A 16059-nucleotide genomic window follows, 5' to 3' on the forward strand; every position below is an offset into this window, starting at 1 on the left:
TTGCGGGGATAATCAGCAATAGATTACACGCCCCTTACAACATTGAGTGCACGTCCACTGTTCGCAAGAGCTACCCAATACTCACTAGGGAAGGACTTTCGAAAGCGGAAGTTGACTTACTGCCTTAGATTGCAATCAACTTTATGGCCTCGGCCGAGACGCTACGGAAACTGCTTACTTGCGTAGAGGGAAGTGTTATGTTACTCACGCTCGCGAACGCTTTCAAATAGATAATTCTCGAGCGTAAGGTAAACGGTCGAAACGACAGAGAGATTACCCAGGCTCGTAACTCTGCTCAAGACATGGGTTCCTATGCAAACGTCGCCCATTCTTTGCCCATATCTGTGGTCTGCAATGAGCTAACTCATAACTCATCACAAGTTCCTTGTTGATCGGCTCTCGTTCAAGATGCGTGAACCCGTCAGTTCCTTACATTTCGGCCAATCACGCAACACCGACGGCTCAAAAGAGTGACGTCTTTTCGGCGTACCAGGCGTCACGGAACGCGTTGCAAGAAGGCTGGAACAATAGAGCACGCAGAATGCGCTGCGAGTCTCATGACTCAACCGACATAAGCACGCGCTCGAGCTCGCGATCTTTCAAAAGCGTCGCGCAATTCAGAGGTTCGCAAGCACGGCGCCACCGCTCGACGGCATCCTCAGCGTTAGTGGTTCAGGCCAGGGTATATAACATTCCGCTATGCTTTCTCTTCATTTGAGCACCAGCTGCCAGAGGGACCAGTGCCGTGATGTCTGCCATTCCTGCAGCCCTGCTGTTTCCACTGGTCTTCCTTAGCGCTCTCAGCAGAGCAGTCACCTACAGCGTTCAAGTTGCTCGAACATCGGACCCTTGCTTGACAAACGAGTTCAAGTGCGCAAGCAGCGGCTACTGCATTCGGGTGTCGTGTCTCTGCGACGGAAGAAACGACTGCGACGACGGCTCCGACGAAAGAGACTGCGAAGGCGGCCGCAAGTGCTCGGTGACGGAGTTCCAGTGCCAGAACGGCCAGTGCATCTCGAGCTGGCGGCGGTGCGACGGTAGGCCCGACTGCGACGACCTCTCGGACGAAGGCAAGGCAATCTGTGGGTCCGAGACTTGTCATCCAGATCACTTCGCGTGCAAGAACCGTACCGGCGCTTGTATTCCCGCCGAATGGCGGTGCGACCGAGTTCGCGACTGTGCCGACGGCTCCGACGAACAAGACTGCCCGAATGTGACCTGTTCGGACGAGACGGAGTTCGCTTGCAGAAACGGTCGATGCGTCCTGCGGGGTTGGAGATGCGATGGTGATAACGACTGCGGCGATGGATCGGACGAAGAGAACTGCCCGCTTGACACGCGTTCGTAGTCAAAGTTCGCGTGCAGCAGTGGCGAATGCATCCCGAGTCGGCAACGATGCAACGGCCACCGCGACTGCCAAGATTGGTCGGACGAAGATGTGAACACGTGCCCAACAAGGACATGCCACGTCGATGAGTTTGCCTGTGGGCTTCCCGCTCACACCTGCGTCCCCGTGAAGTCTCGATGCGACGGTTACGAAGACTGTGATGACGGATCCGACGAGAAGGAGTGCGGAAGTTCAACCTGCGTCAAATATGACCTTTCGTGTGCTAACGGCCAGTGCTTTAGGATTTTGACGCCCTGCGACAGTTGGGATGATTCGACAGTCCCGTTCACGTAGTTAGGAAAGATCATCGTGTCTAACTGGAACCTACTGCATCCTCCTGCAATTCCCGCTGTGATGACCTCGACGACTGCACCACATGTGTACTCCAAGAAATGTTTAAGTTGAAGCAGTTCCGGCGAGGGGTGAGCGTGTAGAAGCAGTCAGTACTCGCTCCGAGGTTGTAATGTGAGATGGACCTAATGGCTGCCCGAACCAGTTGGACGAACTCTGTTTATTCTGCAGAATTAAGACACACTGTCCCATTGAAATTCGGTGATCATTGCAGACGAACATGCATTACGAGGGTATATCGGTAGCGTCAAAGATGGTACATTGGTGTCACAAAAGTACGTCAAGAAAAATCCTTCTTCAGATATGCAACTTTCATAGAGACACACCTATTCAAGCACTGTCTACTCAATCACACTGTGTCGAATGTGTGTGTGCTAGTACCTCGGGAACGTTGTTACAGCCTTTCAACAACTGATGGTAGGCATCAGAATAAATATTCAGGTAGAAAAATAATGCTACGTCAATTAAATTTGCACAGGAATCATGTTTTCATCATTTTCAACAATTAACTGCTTTTCTTACGAACACGTTTAGTCTTGACCGGCAATGGGCGAGTTCATGCATTCGACTTTCTTGTCATTTTTGATATTTGATATACGGTGCGCAAGCGCTTCCAAAACCTTCCATGAGCTTATTTTTGTCATTCTGCTCCTAACACCGCTGCTCCTTGTACTACAGCGACGGTGAAATAAACATTCAAATTACACAGAACATTATATTATCAATGGCTCCTGTAGGCGATCCTGCAGGATCTTGAATCTGACTGAAATTTCCTTCCGCAGTGATCATTGTGTACCAGGGCATTGCGGACGCTTACACACTGAAAGCTTATACGGCTAGGAAACATAGGTTGAGCACTTTCGGTTTTAATTTTACGCGCAAGCGTATATTAAAAAAGTGTGAAATCGGCGAAATTATATGTTTGTCGCCGTGAGGGAAGCGAGCGCCGGAGGAGGAATTAATTCGCCTGTAGGTGGAGAAGAGAATGGTCGCGTTCGCGCCCTTTCCGTTTGTGCTTCGACGCCGCGGTGAGCTGGTCATGGTCCTCCTGGCGGAAGAATATCTATTGGTCTTAGTCTGACCTGGAATAAAGTCTTCTCTCTCTCGCTCTCGCTATGCTTGTTCGCGGCGTCCATAGGCGCTTGCGCGTAATCCGCGTTCACGAAGTGAAACGACACTTTTAACTTTTAGAGCAAGGCTCCTAATGGCCCGTTTCTGGGGCGAACGTCGGCGACGGCGTAACCGAGCGAACGAGCACAACAGCGAAAGATGAAAGAGCGAGACGCGAGCCGCGAACGGTGGATATTAGTGGATATCAATGAGAACGGCTCCTTTGGTGACGTGCGTACGGTGGCCCATCTAGCCACCGTAACGTGCGCGTGGGAAACTTGGTTTCATGCGGACCCGCCCGACCCTTCGTTGCGTACTCGTATCTGGTCTCAGCCGGACCGCTCGTTTCGTACTATCGTCTGGTCGCGTCAGCTCTCGCTCGCTCTTGTTTGGTCTCGTTCGCACTTCTTTCGATTACCATGGTTTGCAATTGTTTCGTAATCTGATTGTATGCGCGACTTGTGTATTGTGTAGTACTTTCTGGAAGCCAAGCGGCACCAACGATAACAGTGGAACCTAAAGCCGACGCGCGTGACCAGCAGATCAGATTTTCGACGATTGCCGACTCTGCCACATGTCTCTCTTAACTTCTTTGCCTCAATATATCGCGAAATGAAAACAAGTGTATAGCTGTGATCAAATTTCGCATTAGGGAGTATCGTAATCGTCGGTGATTTTTTTTTTTTTAATGACTATACCTCGGTGTATTTCATCTCGATGTTTGTTCGAAAAACAGTACTGTATGTATTTCTTAACGATTATGTTCCAGGAATGTTAATGTTAATGGATATGTTTTAGTAATGTTATATAGAGGAACAAGAGAACTGTTTTATAGTATTTTAAAAAATCAAATGAATTCTGAAATTTTGCATGCTGAAACCACAATCTGATTATGATGCCCGTCGCAATGGGAGACTCCGAATTAATTTAGACCACCTGGGGTTATTTTTAGAAGAGTAACATGGATCTGTACCTGCTTTCAGTGAATTTCGGGTTATATGCTAGGAGCCCATTGTGTATTTCTAGTCGGGGCGAAGTACCCCTAGTACTGTAACTGGTGAGCAGTAGTCGAACAAGGAATGTCACTGGATCCAACGTTTCGAAAGGTGACTTGGCTTCATTAGAGCAGCAACTGCTTTCTTTAGCAGCTTTTATATATATATATATATATATATATATATATATATATATATATATATATATATATATATATATATATGTATATATATGCATAGCTCAGTCTCCCCCATCGTCAATGGGGGTGTTAGAGCAATCCATGGCATTCAGTGGGTGGTTACGTTTGGTGCAAACAGCGGGCTTTAATTGAATTTTTGACTGCGAAGCCATCAACATCCATCACCGTCTGACTGCAGTTAACGGGGATGCCTGTGTTCACGTCAGCGCTAGGCGGATGTGGATAAGGACTGCGAAAGACCAAAATTCAGCCGCTTCAAATTTCCACACAAGCCATAGCCTTCCACAGTCAGAAATTCTATTACAGGGCCGTTGTTTCAACCGGACGTCACCATTGGATGCCATGGATTGCTCGATTACTCTGGAACGAGATGAGATAGGAATGTGAGGCAAGCGACATTCTATAGTTTAAACGTCAGTGCATTAATGATAAAGAGTTCAAAATGTTTGCAGTACTATTGGCAAAGTAGTGGGCTTGCAGGCATCACTTTCTAAATCGCCCTCGTGTATTGGCCCAATTTTTTACCGGCTAACAATTGTTATCCGGTGAAAGACGGTCACCGGAAAAGGTAATAAGTACACGTAGCGATATATAGATATAAATATCTAAATAAATAAATCAAATAAATATCAAATAAATAAATATAAATTTCCTACGGCCCATTCGGGAACCCAGCCGTGTCTCCCAGCACAGACGTTCAATGCTCTAACCATTAGGCCCCGGTCGCATATAGACAACGCAAAGGCATTGTCTGGGATGTCTCTCTGGGATGTCAGCATCAGAACATTCGTACATCCTAAGGATGTCCTGCACTAATCCTAAAAGGCTCCTCCTGATCAGGTCCATTTGTCCGTCCCAAGTAGATGCTGAGAATATGCCAGGTACATAATTAAAGGGCCATTTCAGACTGATGTCAGGACGTGTTCCAAGGCACTACTGTTTGACACGTAATTAGGGGGCAATTCATTATTTACAAATTGGGTTAATATATATGCATGACGCAGCGTGGATATGAGAATCCCATATTGTAGGGCTCCGTTTTATTACAGCGAAAGCTGTATATGGCTAGGCGAAACGAAAAACGTTCGTCCCATGTTTCTCTAAACGTCTCCATTGGCTGCGCCGTCCGTTACGTCGTTCTCTACGTCGCACCCAAGCGCGCGCGCCATTGGTAACGCCGTTAGTGACGTCATTCTCTGCGTCGTACCTGCTCTGCCCACAACGCCGGCACCTCGGCTCGCCGTTGTGTCATGCGTTCGATATCTCAAGTTAGCTCGGCGTCGTGGTTAGCAGCATCCGCCCGTCATTGGCACTTGCGTTCCACTAGAAACACAAAAATGTAACCAATAATTGAGAAACGCTTCAATACAGTGTCAGGATTAACTCACTGCTAAACACCGGGGCCGCACGTTTCAGCTTAGCTGGTTAACCATCTGTACGGAGTGCTTGGGCGGTGTTTTTTATTTGTGTGCTTTCATGTGCTCTGAAATCTCAAGAAATTTTGCTTCTCTGTTTCTTAAAAAGCCGTTTAGTATCAAGTGAATGACCTCAGCTGCAGCACCACCTATGCTTTTATAACAACATAGCCTTCCAGATCTGCTTTTGCTACTTCAAGAGAAACGTCAATGGAAGGTGCACTTTGGCCACCACAACCAATAATAATAATAATAATAATAATAATAATAATAATAATAATAATAATAATAATAATAATAATGTTTAAAACAAAAACTCTACAAATATTTTTTTTTCAGAGTGCCATTTGTTTTCGTTTTTGGTAATACTCAATGCCGTTCGGGCAAGCATGAAGCTCCCAAATAAACACACCTGGAAGCAATGTCCAGAGAATATCCTGCCGAGGATGTTGCTCGGATATACTATATGTCAAGTTAGGTTTGCGATAAGTCCAGCAGTAGATTTGTTTAAATTTCATCGTGGGCATGATGCTGTGGACGTCCTCAGTATGTCCCATAAAAACCTAGGACATTCAAAAACATCCACAGGATGTTGTGTTGTCTGGGATGCCTCAGAAGGCGGAATATCCCACGTACACCTGTGAGCAAAGTATACGGACCATAGGGTCGCCGAAAAAACTGAATTTCTTCGTAATTAACAAGCATAAACTGGAATTAATGGGTACACTGAAAAGATTGCAATGCCAAGTTTGGACTGCAGTCCTCAATTTCAAATTGCATTCACAGACAGAGTAAAAAAAAATCGGCTTTATCGCGCAACCCCTGGTCCGTATACTTTTGCTGACGGGTGTACGTGCCCAGCGTGCCACTCCCTGGCTACGCCATTGATCGTATGCTTTAATTACCAATGTTCTAAACATGTACCTTCACACCAGCGTAAAATAAGATGTACATTGTCCCCTTCAAATTCCTCCAACCGAGTGAGGGCAGGGCAATGTGGATTTTCGATGCTTTCCTATGTTCCGTACGTGTCGTTTCTGTTGGGGTCCTTCCTTGCCTTACTAAACAGCTTTGGGGCACGAATCAAATTTCACCTGGACAAACATTATCTATCCTCGTGTTATGACCAGGACCCTTTCAAGATGCTAGTGGAGTGTTATGCAATCTTATGCAAACCATCATAGATTGTGATACATATTTTTGTTGCCGAAATCCTATATCATGGAGACCCACGATATACCTAAGCACACTGAATAAAAGCAAAGGTAGCGACATTCTTTCACCTTGATACCCAAGCTGGCGAGCGAGGGCAGGTCTAAGAGGTCCGCGCCTCCCTGTTAGTGGTCCATTGTCACGTGGCTGAGATCGCGACGTCTTCACGGAAACAAGCTCGCGAGCTTCTTTCTCGTATTTTCCATGACCAGAAAGTCCCTAGAGAGATCAGGGTACTTAATTATCGGATACTCTTGCGAGAGCTTGGAACTTTTTGCTGGGGAATCTTGCTTCTAAATGTGACTTTGCCTAGGAACTACAGAGGGCGACGCGCTGTGCTCTACCTTACAATGCATGCTTTTTCTTGACATTCTTCACGCACGTCTGCGTACATGTTCCCAGATGCTGCTATTTGCAACTAAGCTTGAATGTATAGACCTTTCCATTGGGGAGGAAGAGTACCTCCTCTCTGGACTGTTGCGCTTATGTACAAAGGCATGCACTTAAGTACAAAGGCATGCCTCTGCAGTGCTTTTGTGGTGAGGCCGACGTGCAATTACAACAGTCCAGAGGGCATTTTATGGAGACGCCCAGGAATCTCTCATTGGAAAGGTCTATAGACTATCCGATCGATTTGATCATGTGAAGCTGTCCATTGCAACTAATGCTGTATTTTGCGCACCATGATAAAAACTAAACAGTATAAAACCAGCAATGAAACAACTTTATTTACCACGATGAGTCAGCAGTGTTGACACGAGCCACGTCAAGCAAAAATGAAACAGCAATAGGCAAAAGTTAATTGTATGCAATCTATTGTGCAATGCGCAAGCCATACACGTTGGGGCATGAGGACTTCTGCTTATCCATTTTGGCACTGGCCACGGTTCTATCGATGAAATCAAAGAAAGAGAATGCAGCCATATTTGTCGCACTAGAAAAGCTCTGCAGCTTACAAGGCAAAACATGTACACAACCATAACTTGAGAACAAGCAATTACGACACGAATATGCTTATTTTTTATGAATCAGGATGAAAGAAACCAGTTAGTGCGCACTTTCTTTAGTTGCTTGCATTCCCGAAACAGCAAAGGTTGTGCCACATATTATCTATAATTATTGGAGAATGGGAAATACAGGGAAGACAGAAGAACAAAAGAATGATATACCAAGAACTCTAGTTCAACTTAGAGCACTTCTTAGCTGCAAGACAAAATGTGGTTATGTGCAATTGCTGCTCGATGCCACGTGAAGCCAAACCACAAAGTAATAGTCTACTAACACCATACGGTCTTTGTATGCATTCGTTTAGTGCGCATTCATATTCTATAGGCTGTAGCCTACATTCTTTAGGCTTTTATGCAGGCACAATGCTAAACGTAACTCTGTATCACTCTGCATAACATACGTAGAAATCCACGCGCACACAATGAAATTACAAGAAAGCAATGTTGATGATTTAATTTTGACAACAAAAACTCAGTTGAAAAGTGCTCAAGACTGGATCTCAAGGCACCTCCACATGACAATAAAGATAGAAAAAAAAGGGGGGGGGGGGGTCGCAAGAAGTTAACAGCAGACTGCAAATGATGTTCATCCAATTCAGTTATGCTTAAAGTTCTTGGAGGTGTGCACATGCATACTAATTATCAGTGACGACATGCTGAAGCCTGAAATAAATATGTTCTTACTTCAACGTGAAACGACTCTCCCAGCTCTCTCCCTTGCTTGCAACATTGAGGAATCCCAGAACACACCCCCTAAAAGCTTTCAAGCTTAACAGACAAGCATGACTCTCCTTGTAGCTTGCCTTATATAAGAAGCTGCCATCAGCAAAAGCTGAGACATACGTGTACTGAAAAGATTCTGCATACAACGTCATAATTCCATATGTATTCCATATTATTTGAATGAAAATGATATGGTTATTGCATCAATTTCACATACTTTTATGCACAAATAATACGTCAAAGAAAAGGAATTATGAGAATTTACGCAGCTTTCTTCGTTAGGGAAAGTTGATCTTTTCTCAGCATGGCTCCATGTTCAGGTGAGGAGTGCCTCACTGGCACACAGACCGCTGTGAGCCACAGTTTTGAGCAACTATATAATCGAAATTGCATTTGTGCCCTGCGCTCATAAATATATTTTTTTCTCGCGGACTCACTACGTGGTGAGCGTGTGATTTTGACCAGGCTTAGGACAATCACAAGGCAGGCGTTACAAAAGGTACAAACATTCTCCAAAATGGCCTAGAAAAGACTAACAGAGCAGCTGCTCCACCAGGTCCAGAAGCCAGTGGCTCAGACAGAAATCTTGCGCTTTGGAATGCGAATGCGCTGCGTTTTCCGCCTCCCCTGCTCCGCGGGTGCTGCATTCAACGTCGACGTCTCGAGAGACATCTCTCCCGACGGCGTCTGAAATGCCACCATTGTCGGCACACCGGTGGCCATCTTGGGAGCAGACTTTCTTGCCGTGTGCACGGCGTCGCCGAGTGTCGAGAGTTCCGATTCCGCCTTACACCCTTGCTGCGCCTTCGGCAAGTGGTTTGACGCGCCGATGGGAGCAGCGCCAGCTTTCGGAATGCCCAGCTTGCTTTCATTCTCCTCCTTCTTAACCTTTTTCGCGCTTGGCGCGCCCACGGATGACTTCCCTTCCACTGAATTCAACTTTGTGGCTACCGCCGGCGGAAGTCGTGGTGCTTTTGACTTGGTGATTCTCCCTCGCCCAACTCCAGATGTGGATTTGACGGCAGATTTCAGCGGCTTGGCAGCAGCGGCCATCTCCACTTGCTTCTTCCGACCCAGTTTCCCTGGCTTCTGTTGTGCTGGCACTCGCGCTGCCTTAACTGTCTTCGGCTTGGCCGGTGTCTTCGCCGGGCATTTAGCCAGCTTTCCGCCGGCCCACGCTGTTGGCTGCTGCGCAGAAACGGAGGAGGAAGAGGCCCTGCCATTGGCGGCCATTCCGACGCTGATGGCCTTGATGGGACCGGGGCACACCTGGAAGGGCTTGGTGTCGAACGCGGCCGACACGCTGACCTTGTGCACCTTGAGCAAGTGCTGGCGCAGGTTCTCGCGGATGTGGCAGATGAGGCCACAGCGGTGGCACAGGCAGAGACGCTGAGCGAGGCTGCGCAGCTCGTGACGCCACAGCTGGAGCAGCAGGCGCGTGCGTACACCACAGCTCGAGCACGTGTACGGGTGGCTCTCCGTGTGCACCTGGAAGTCAATTAAATTTTGACTGAATTACATTCCAGTTCAGTTAAACGTGTGCCTAAAGCAATGCCAGTCACCATGGTCCCCAACTCAAGGCTCACAGTTAATCGTGCTGGTCAATTTCGAGCACCTTCCTGCTGCTCTGCGAATTATAATACTATACCTGTTATAATATAATACCTGTTTAGTTCACTCGCTGATATTTACCCTTTGTGGTTCAATGATTACTGCAGGAATCAATGTTTTGCAGGAAATATGTGACATCTTAAAAAAGAAACAACAAAAATATTGTCAGTGATACGAGTGTCAGCTATGCGAATTATATAATTTGTAGACCTTGTGCCACAGCTAAACATGGCTTTCCCTAAAATTACACATATGTTCATGTGTCTCGCATCACGCTGCGGTGATAAGATGCCATCCACTGCACTCTATTTTTGGAGGCTGCTCCTAATGCATATAACTTGTTGGGTAGCACAAAAAAATGGTCTTCAAGTAATCTGTGGCATTATTTCACACCTTAATGATTGCGAATTGAGAAATCTGAAGAACTGCATGCTGCTTACAACACATTTGAGTTTCTGGCAGTTCATGAGAAAAAAAAAAAACTTCAATTTATTGCCAGAAACTCCACTGGAAATTTCCGCTTTTGTTTGTCTCCGAGTCTGTTGCCGAGTCTGACTTTTGACATTCAGGTGCATGTAACATGAATTTATCACTTCAATAGAAAGATTTCGGACCAGAAGTACATTTGGGTGATTGAACACCTAATGTGAATGACTCTTGCTCAGGGTTAACTTCAGCTAAGAGCGAAGCTTAGTTGCAAAAAAAAGGCATGTGCAAGATCTCAGTGCCACAAAAATGGACAGCAGATACCCTACAAACACTCGAACAGAAGGAAGATGACAACAAGATGCAACTGCAGTCAAACCTCGATATAACGAAGTTGTACTTGCAACGAAAAACTTCGTTATATCGAGAATTTCGGTATATCGAGGTTTCGTTAATTCAATAGAACTAAGATGGGTAAATAAAAATAATTCGTTACATCGAGAATTTCGTTAAATCGAGGTTCATTATATTGAGGTTTGACTGTACAACGAACACAGCAATTGAACACACACGAGTCAAAGCTATGTGAAGGTATGTCTGAATTTCGCAATGCAAACACTGAACTAGGATATACTATCACATTCTTGTGTGCACACACACATAAGCTACCTGAAAAAAGAAAAAAGAAACTAGTATCTACACTGAGTTAAAAGTGCGCAGCCTAGTGTTGAACAACTAATTAGTAACGTCCATTCAGCTGCACATGTCTTGCGTATAGTACATCAAGGGTGGCTCTATGGGGGGTAAAAGGGTACAGCTGACACTCCACAGCCCCCCTCTCTCCTACCACCATAAAGTGACATGAAATTACTTCCTGCACCCCCCACAAAAATGGAGAACCGTGCTCTTCCCCGCCCCACCTCGACAGAAAACTCCTGGTTCCACCCCTGGTATAAATGTCAACAAATGGTGACACTATTATCGCATTCGTGGCAGTCAACCACCTTCATATAATCTAGGGAGGCCTTGCCTTCTATTTGTCACTCATCTTCTGTGTCTGTCTGTCCCATACCATGAACCATTACTAACTAGCCCAAATGTCGGTCCTTGCTAAATGCCTTTAAAGTCCCCAGCCAGCATTTAAGTCGGACCCACAACAGTTTCTATGAAAGGTGTGGGTTATTTTCGGTAACAAGGCGCATCTATCCTTGAATCTTTTCAAACAAACAGCTTTTGAATGCGCCTTGTATGAACAAAGTTATACCATATAATGCTGCTCCGGCTAAACCCCTCACAGCTTTCCACCTTTAAATTATTGTCCCAACGGCGCCACAGAGCTGTGCCATCATACTTAAGTTTGCTCTACCCATTGCCACACTAAACTCTGGTATCAAAATGGCTTCCGAGATTCTTGATCGGGCTAATCTCAAAGGCAACAGTATTGGCACATCCAGGTGATGCAGCCCTCTGTCAGTTAAAAGATATATTTATATTCTTTTGTATTTCTTCCTGAGGCACTGCTGAGTAGTGAAGCCGATGTTCGTCATGTTTATAAGTGCTTAAGAATACGCATAATAAGTGGTGGGAATTTCGGGAACTTCAAGGAAAGAAAGAGCAGGAGGTGTCTTCAGAGTACGTAATTGTAATTGCTCTGCTCTATGCACAATCGAGGACAAAGGTTTGTAGAGCTTATGGTGAAATAGCTGAATTTTGTTGTGGACAAAGCACACATCTAAAAACTGGCAATGCACAATGTAATGCTAGCACTATTTGCCTTTGGGTGCACTGCTCACTTCCACAATGCACACATATGCAAGGAAGAAATTTGGCTTCTTCATTGTGCTTTTTCTCCACAAGCTATTGTCCTCAACTGTGCAGGAATGATAGTCAAACCTCGATATAACGAACCTCGATTTAACGAAATTCGCAATGTAACGAACTATTTTCATTTCCCCATCTTAGTTCTACTGAATTAACTAAACCTCGATATAACGAAATTCTCAATATAGCGAAGTTTTAGCTGCAAGTACAACTTATTTATATCGAGGTTTGACTGTACTGGGCTCAGGTTGTTCATGACAGCATAGCCTAGCAACTACGAGCCGCACTACCTTCCACATTCTCTGTAGGACTTATTTACGAAGCACCGCCTATGATCACAAATGTTAGAACTGCCCTTATGTGCAGTTTTCACTATGAAGACAACTATACGTGGTACATCTAAACCGCAGCACATTATGCAAACGGTGAACGACGAAGAAAGAAATAGGACATGCTGAGCACCGATGTCCGACTGACTACAGTAGACTTCCACCAATTCGACCCTTGTCGATCCGCAAGATTTGGTCGAATTATCTGAAAAGTCAAATAACAAATGGCAGCAAAATGCCGAGCGCCACCACACTAAATGGGCGAAGCAGATCGCCGATTATCGAGGAGTGACACGATACGAAACAAGCGGGAATGGATGGCTTGCCAGGCGGAATAAACATTGGTCACTGAAAGTTAAGCACACGAAAACCTGACGTGGGTACCGCCGACCAAAGCCGACACGCAGCAGCTTTTAGTAACTGCTACGCACATGAAGGGTTGAGGTTGGTGCAGGTCAAATGAACCAAAGCGACATGCTTTCTCGTTCGAGCTAAATGAGTTTGCCTTCTATAGCAACGTATGGTTTCTTGCCAGGACATTCCAGTGCGCTCGAATTAAGCGAGATTGAATAACCAGAGATGACTGCATTTGTGCTGTAGAAGGCACATACTTAGAGGCACAGCTTTTTTCAGCATAGAAGTGGAGCAGCTCTGCCCAGCAACAAAAGTTATTAACGCAATAGCGTTTAGGGCCCCATGTCGCAGAAAATCCGGCATCGGCAACCGGCGTGTGATTGTGGGTGGCAGAGAAAATCATCCAACCACATCGACCGCACAGGCCCTCCACGTGGTGACAGGTTTTGGTGAACAAAAATTGAATTTCTCACAGTGAAATTCGTCAGAAAAATGGTAAAGTACGACTTTACCATTTGGCGTCGGATTGAGCGTCAGATTGCTTACCAATCGGCATCCAATTCATCATTGGATTGATTACCAATCGGCGTCCAATTCATCGTCGGATTGTTTACCAATCGGCGTTGGATTGTAATTTGAATGTACAAGAAAACCCCAATTCTGCTTCGAGCAAACTCAAACATTTCTACCAGATCTGCACGCGTCGGGGCAATAGCAAACAATTAATAAAATATAAAAGAGGTGCTAGGGCCTTCAGATTTTAATATAAGACCACTTATATTGCCCCTGAAAACGTCTTTCCAGCAATGCATTGCACTTTAAAAGTGAAGCCGACTTTAAGGGGATCAGTGTAAGCATGGTCTTTCTAAGCTGGCTTTCCCACGTTCAGTGCTGCAGTGAATGAAGAGTACTTGCCATATGTGAATGATGCGATGCGAACGGGTCCCAATAACACTATCGCGTTCTACTCTTAAAGGCAAAGCTTAAGCGTCCTCCAAGTTTTTTCGAGAGTATTCCAAAATCTGCCAAGCTACGAATGGATAGAACAGACAGTTGTAGGGGCATTGGCTCGTGAACAAAATGTTTGCTAGAGCCAGCAATGCCATTTCTACATGAGAAGGGCCTCCATGCTTTTGTTTAACAATATACATCTATGCAGCAGGACAAATTGCATGACAATGAAGTAACAGTACAGTTGAGCCTTGTTATAATGAGGTCACACTCAACACGAAAATACCTTTGTTAATAAATACGTAATATTTGTTAGAAGCATATATATTCATTACATGTTGATAACAGAGAGAAAGATCTTATATTTATTTCCCCATATTCGATAATTCGTTATATCTATGTTCGTTATATCAGGGTTTGACTCATTCTCCTGTCATGCAAGACCAGCTAGTGCGAGTTTCCATAATACTTCACCTGCAAATGCAGGAAGAGGCTCTCCGGCAGGCAAAACCGGGCGGGGCAGTATCGGCAGCTGAAGGCCCGCACGTCGCGGTGCATCATTCGGTGGCGCAGAAACACTCGCTGGTTGCGCGTCACGTAGCCGCACCGGTGGCACACCGCGACTTCACCGATTGCCGTGCCGTCCACATCCTCCTCTTCCTCCATTTCTTCCATGGCGGACATTGAAGCCAGCTTCTCCACACGGCTGATCGTTGGCCTGTGGACTCGCCCTGCAGGTGCTGCTACTGGCCCGTTCCATGACTTCCAGTGCCAGCCCAGCGGTGGCTGCATGTCGTCTGTCCACTTTATCTTCCGCAGCTGCGAAGAAAGAAAAAAAAAAAAGTATACAGTTCCCATGCACTGTTGAAATAGGTGCTGTCTAAAACACAGTGGTCATGACGTGTTTACAGTTCTGCAATCACTTCCAGTGCATGCAGCCCATAAAAACATAGGCTTTCCATTGTTACGAGGCAACCGTCACAGGGGCGTGGATTTCAACACCACCTTTTAGTATTATACAAAGTATTTTTCAGCTAGCAGGTGATCCAGCACTGTTTGGGGCTCTGCAATGCGTTACAAAACAGACCAACATGTTTGTGTAAGGCAAACAATTATGCGGGAGATGAGTAGTGCATGGAACGACAGCAGCAAGATCACAACCATAGTATGACGGTGATGGCACGAAGGCGATCGCATGAAGAAACATTGAAATCTGGGTCGATCCTGAAGGTGATACAATGTTGTGCAGCATCTACCCAGCGTTAACTGCAATGGGGAAGGGACTGGGGAATGCGACCTAATCCCGAAGGCGGTGCAGCGTAACACAGTGCCTCAACACTGCTAGCAGCCACTAGGGAAGAATGGGAGAAACTGGCATGCTCTCTTTTTGTGAGCACATTGTTGCTAGTGCAACTGTGATGCATGCATAAAAGAGTGGTAAGGTTGACTATTACTCGCACATTTCATTCTTGCATCTGCGGCCTTATGCTCTCATTTGTGTTATGCAGTATGACACACACACCAATTGTCCCAAAAGAGAGAGTTCATGCTGCTACGAGAGAAGCATGCGTGCGATTGTGGCCTAATGGTTGGACCATCAGGCTGCTATTCTGGGAGACAGACCCACCATTTGATTGCACAATAGGACACTTACCGTATTTACTCGATTCTAACGCACCCTCGATTATAACGCGCACCCGTAAAAAAAAAAAAAAAGTCCTTTACAGTACCGTGCACCTCATGGTTTCATACAGAAATACAATTTTCTCTCATTTGGAAAAACAAAGATTTACTCCCGATGCACTGAAATTGCGATGCATAGAAAAGTCGCAGTTTCACCCGAAAGGCGAAGCATCGATTGCAATAGCAAATTAGTAGACCGCTATACAAAGTAAGAATAGCAGTTTTATCGGCCGTATAAACTTGCAAACATTCGCTTACTAAATTAATTAACAAGCACAGTGTCACGCGCGCAAAAGCCATTTCACTCTTTGACCGTGGAAACTCGCTGTCAACTGCCAAACTCACTGTCAAACTCGCTGGAGTGATGAAGCGCGGCGAGCAAATTGACCTTCGCGCTAGCATGCCTCTCGCTTCAATGCGACCTATAAGTGGCAAAAACACAGCACGCTGCGGACTTTCCCCATCATAGATCACTCTCAAGATA

General features: G+C 45.6%; 2 protein-coding genes across 2 annotated transcripts in view; one reads left to right on the plus strand and one right to left on the minus strand.

Annotated features, from left to right (window-relative positions):
* Positions 1-284: 284 nt before the first annotated feature.
* On the plus strand, positions 285-1524 carry LOC119431302 (very low-density lipoprotein receptor). Its single transcript, XM_037698775.2, has one exon. The coding sequence runs from the start codon at positions 749-751 to the stop codon at positions 1346-1348; it is 600 nt and encodes a 199-aa protein (XP_037554703.1). The 5' UTR covers positions 285-748; the 3' UTR covers positions 1349-1524.
* Positions 1525-7375: 5851 nt separating this feature from the next.
* Positions 7376-16059, minus strand: part of LOC119431303 (uncharacterized) — a 34218-nt gene continuing 25534 nt past the window's right edge. Inside the window, exons 9-10 of the mRNA XM_037698776.2 lie at positions 14367-14711; positions 7376-9888 (exon numbers count right to left, since the gene is read on the minus strand). Of these exons, the coding sequence (XP_037554704.1) occupies positions 8974-9888; positions 14367-14711 (1260 nt within the window). The 3' untranslated portion in view covers positions 7376-8973. The remainder of the gene's footprint in view (positions 9889-14366; positions 14712-16059) is intronic.

This window comes from Dermacentor silvarum, chromosome 10 (genome assembly GCF_013339745.2).
Source record: "Dermacentor silvarum isolate Dsil-2018 chromosome 10, BIME_Dsil_1.4, whole genome shotgun sequence".
Lineage (NCBI taxonomy): Eukaryota > Metazoa > Arthropoda > Arachnida > Ixodida > Ixodidae > Dermacentor > Dermacentor silvarum.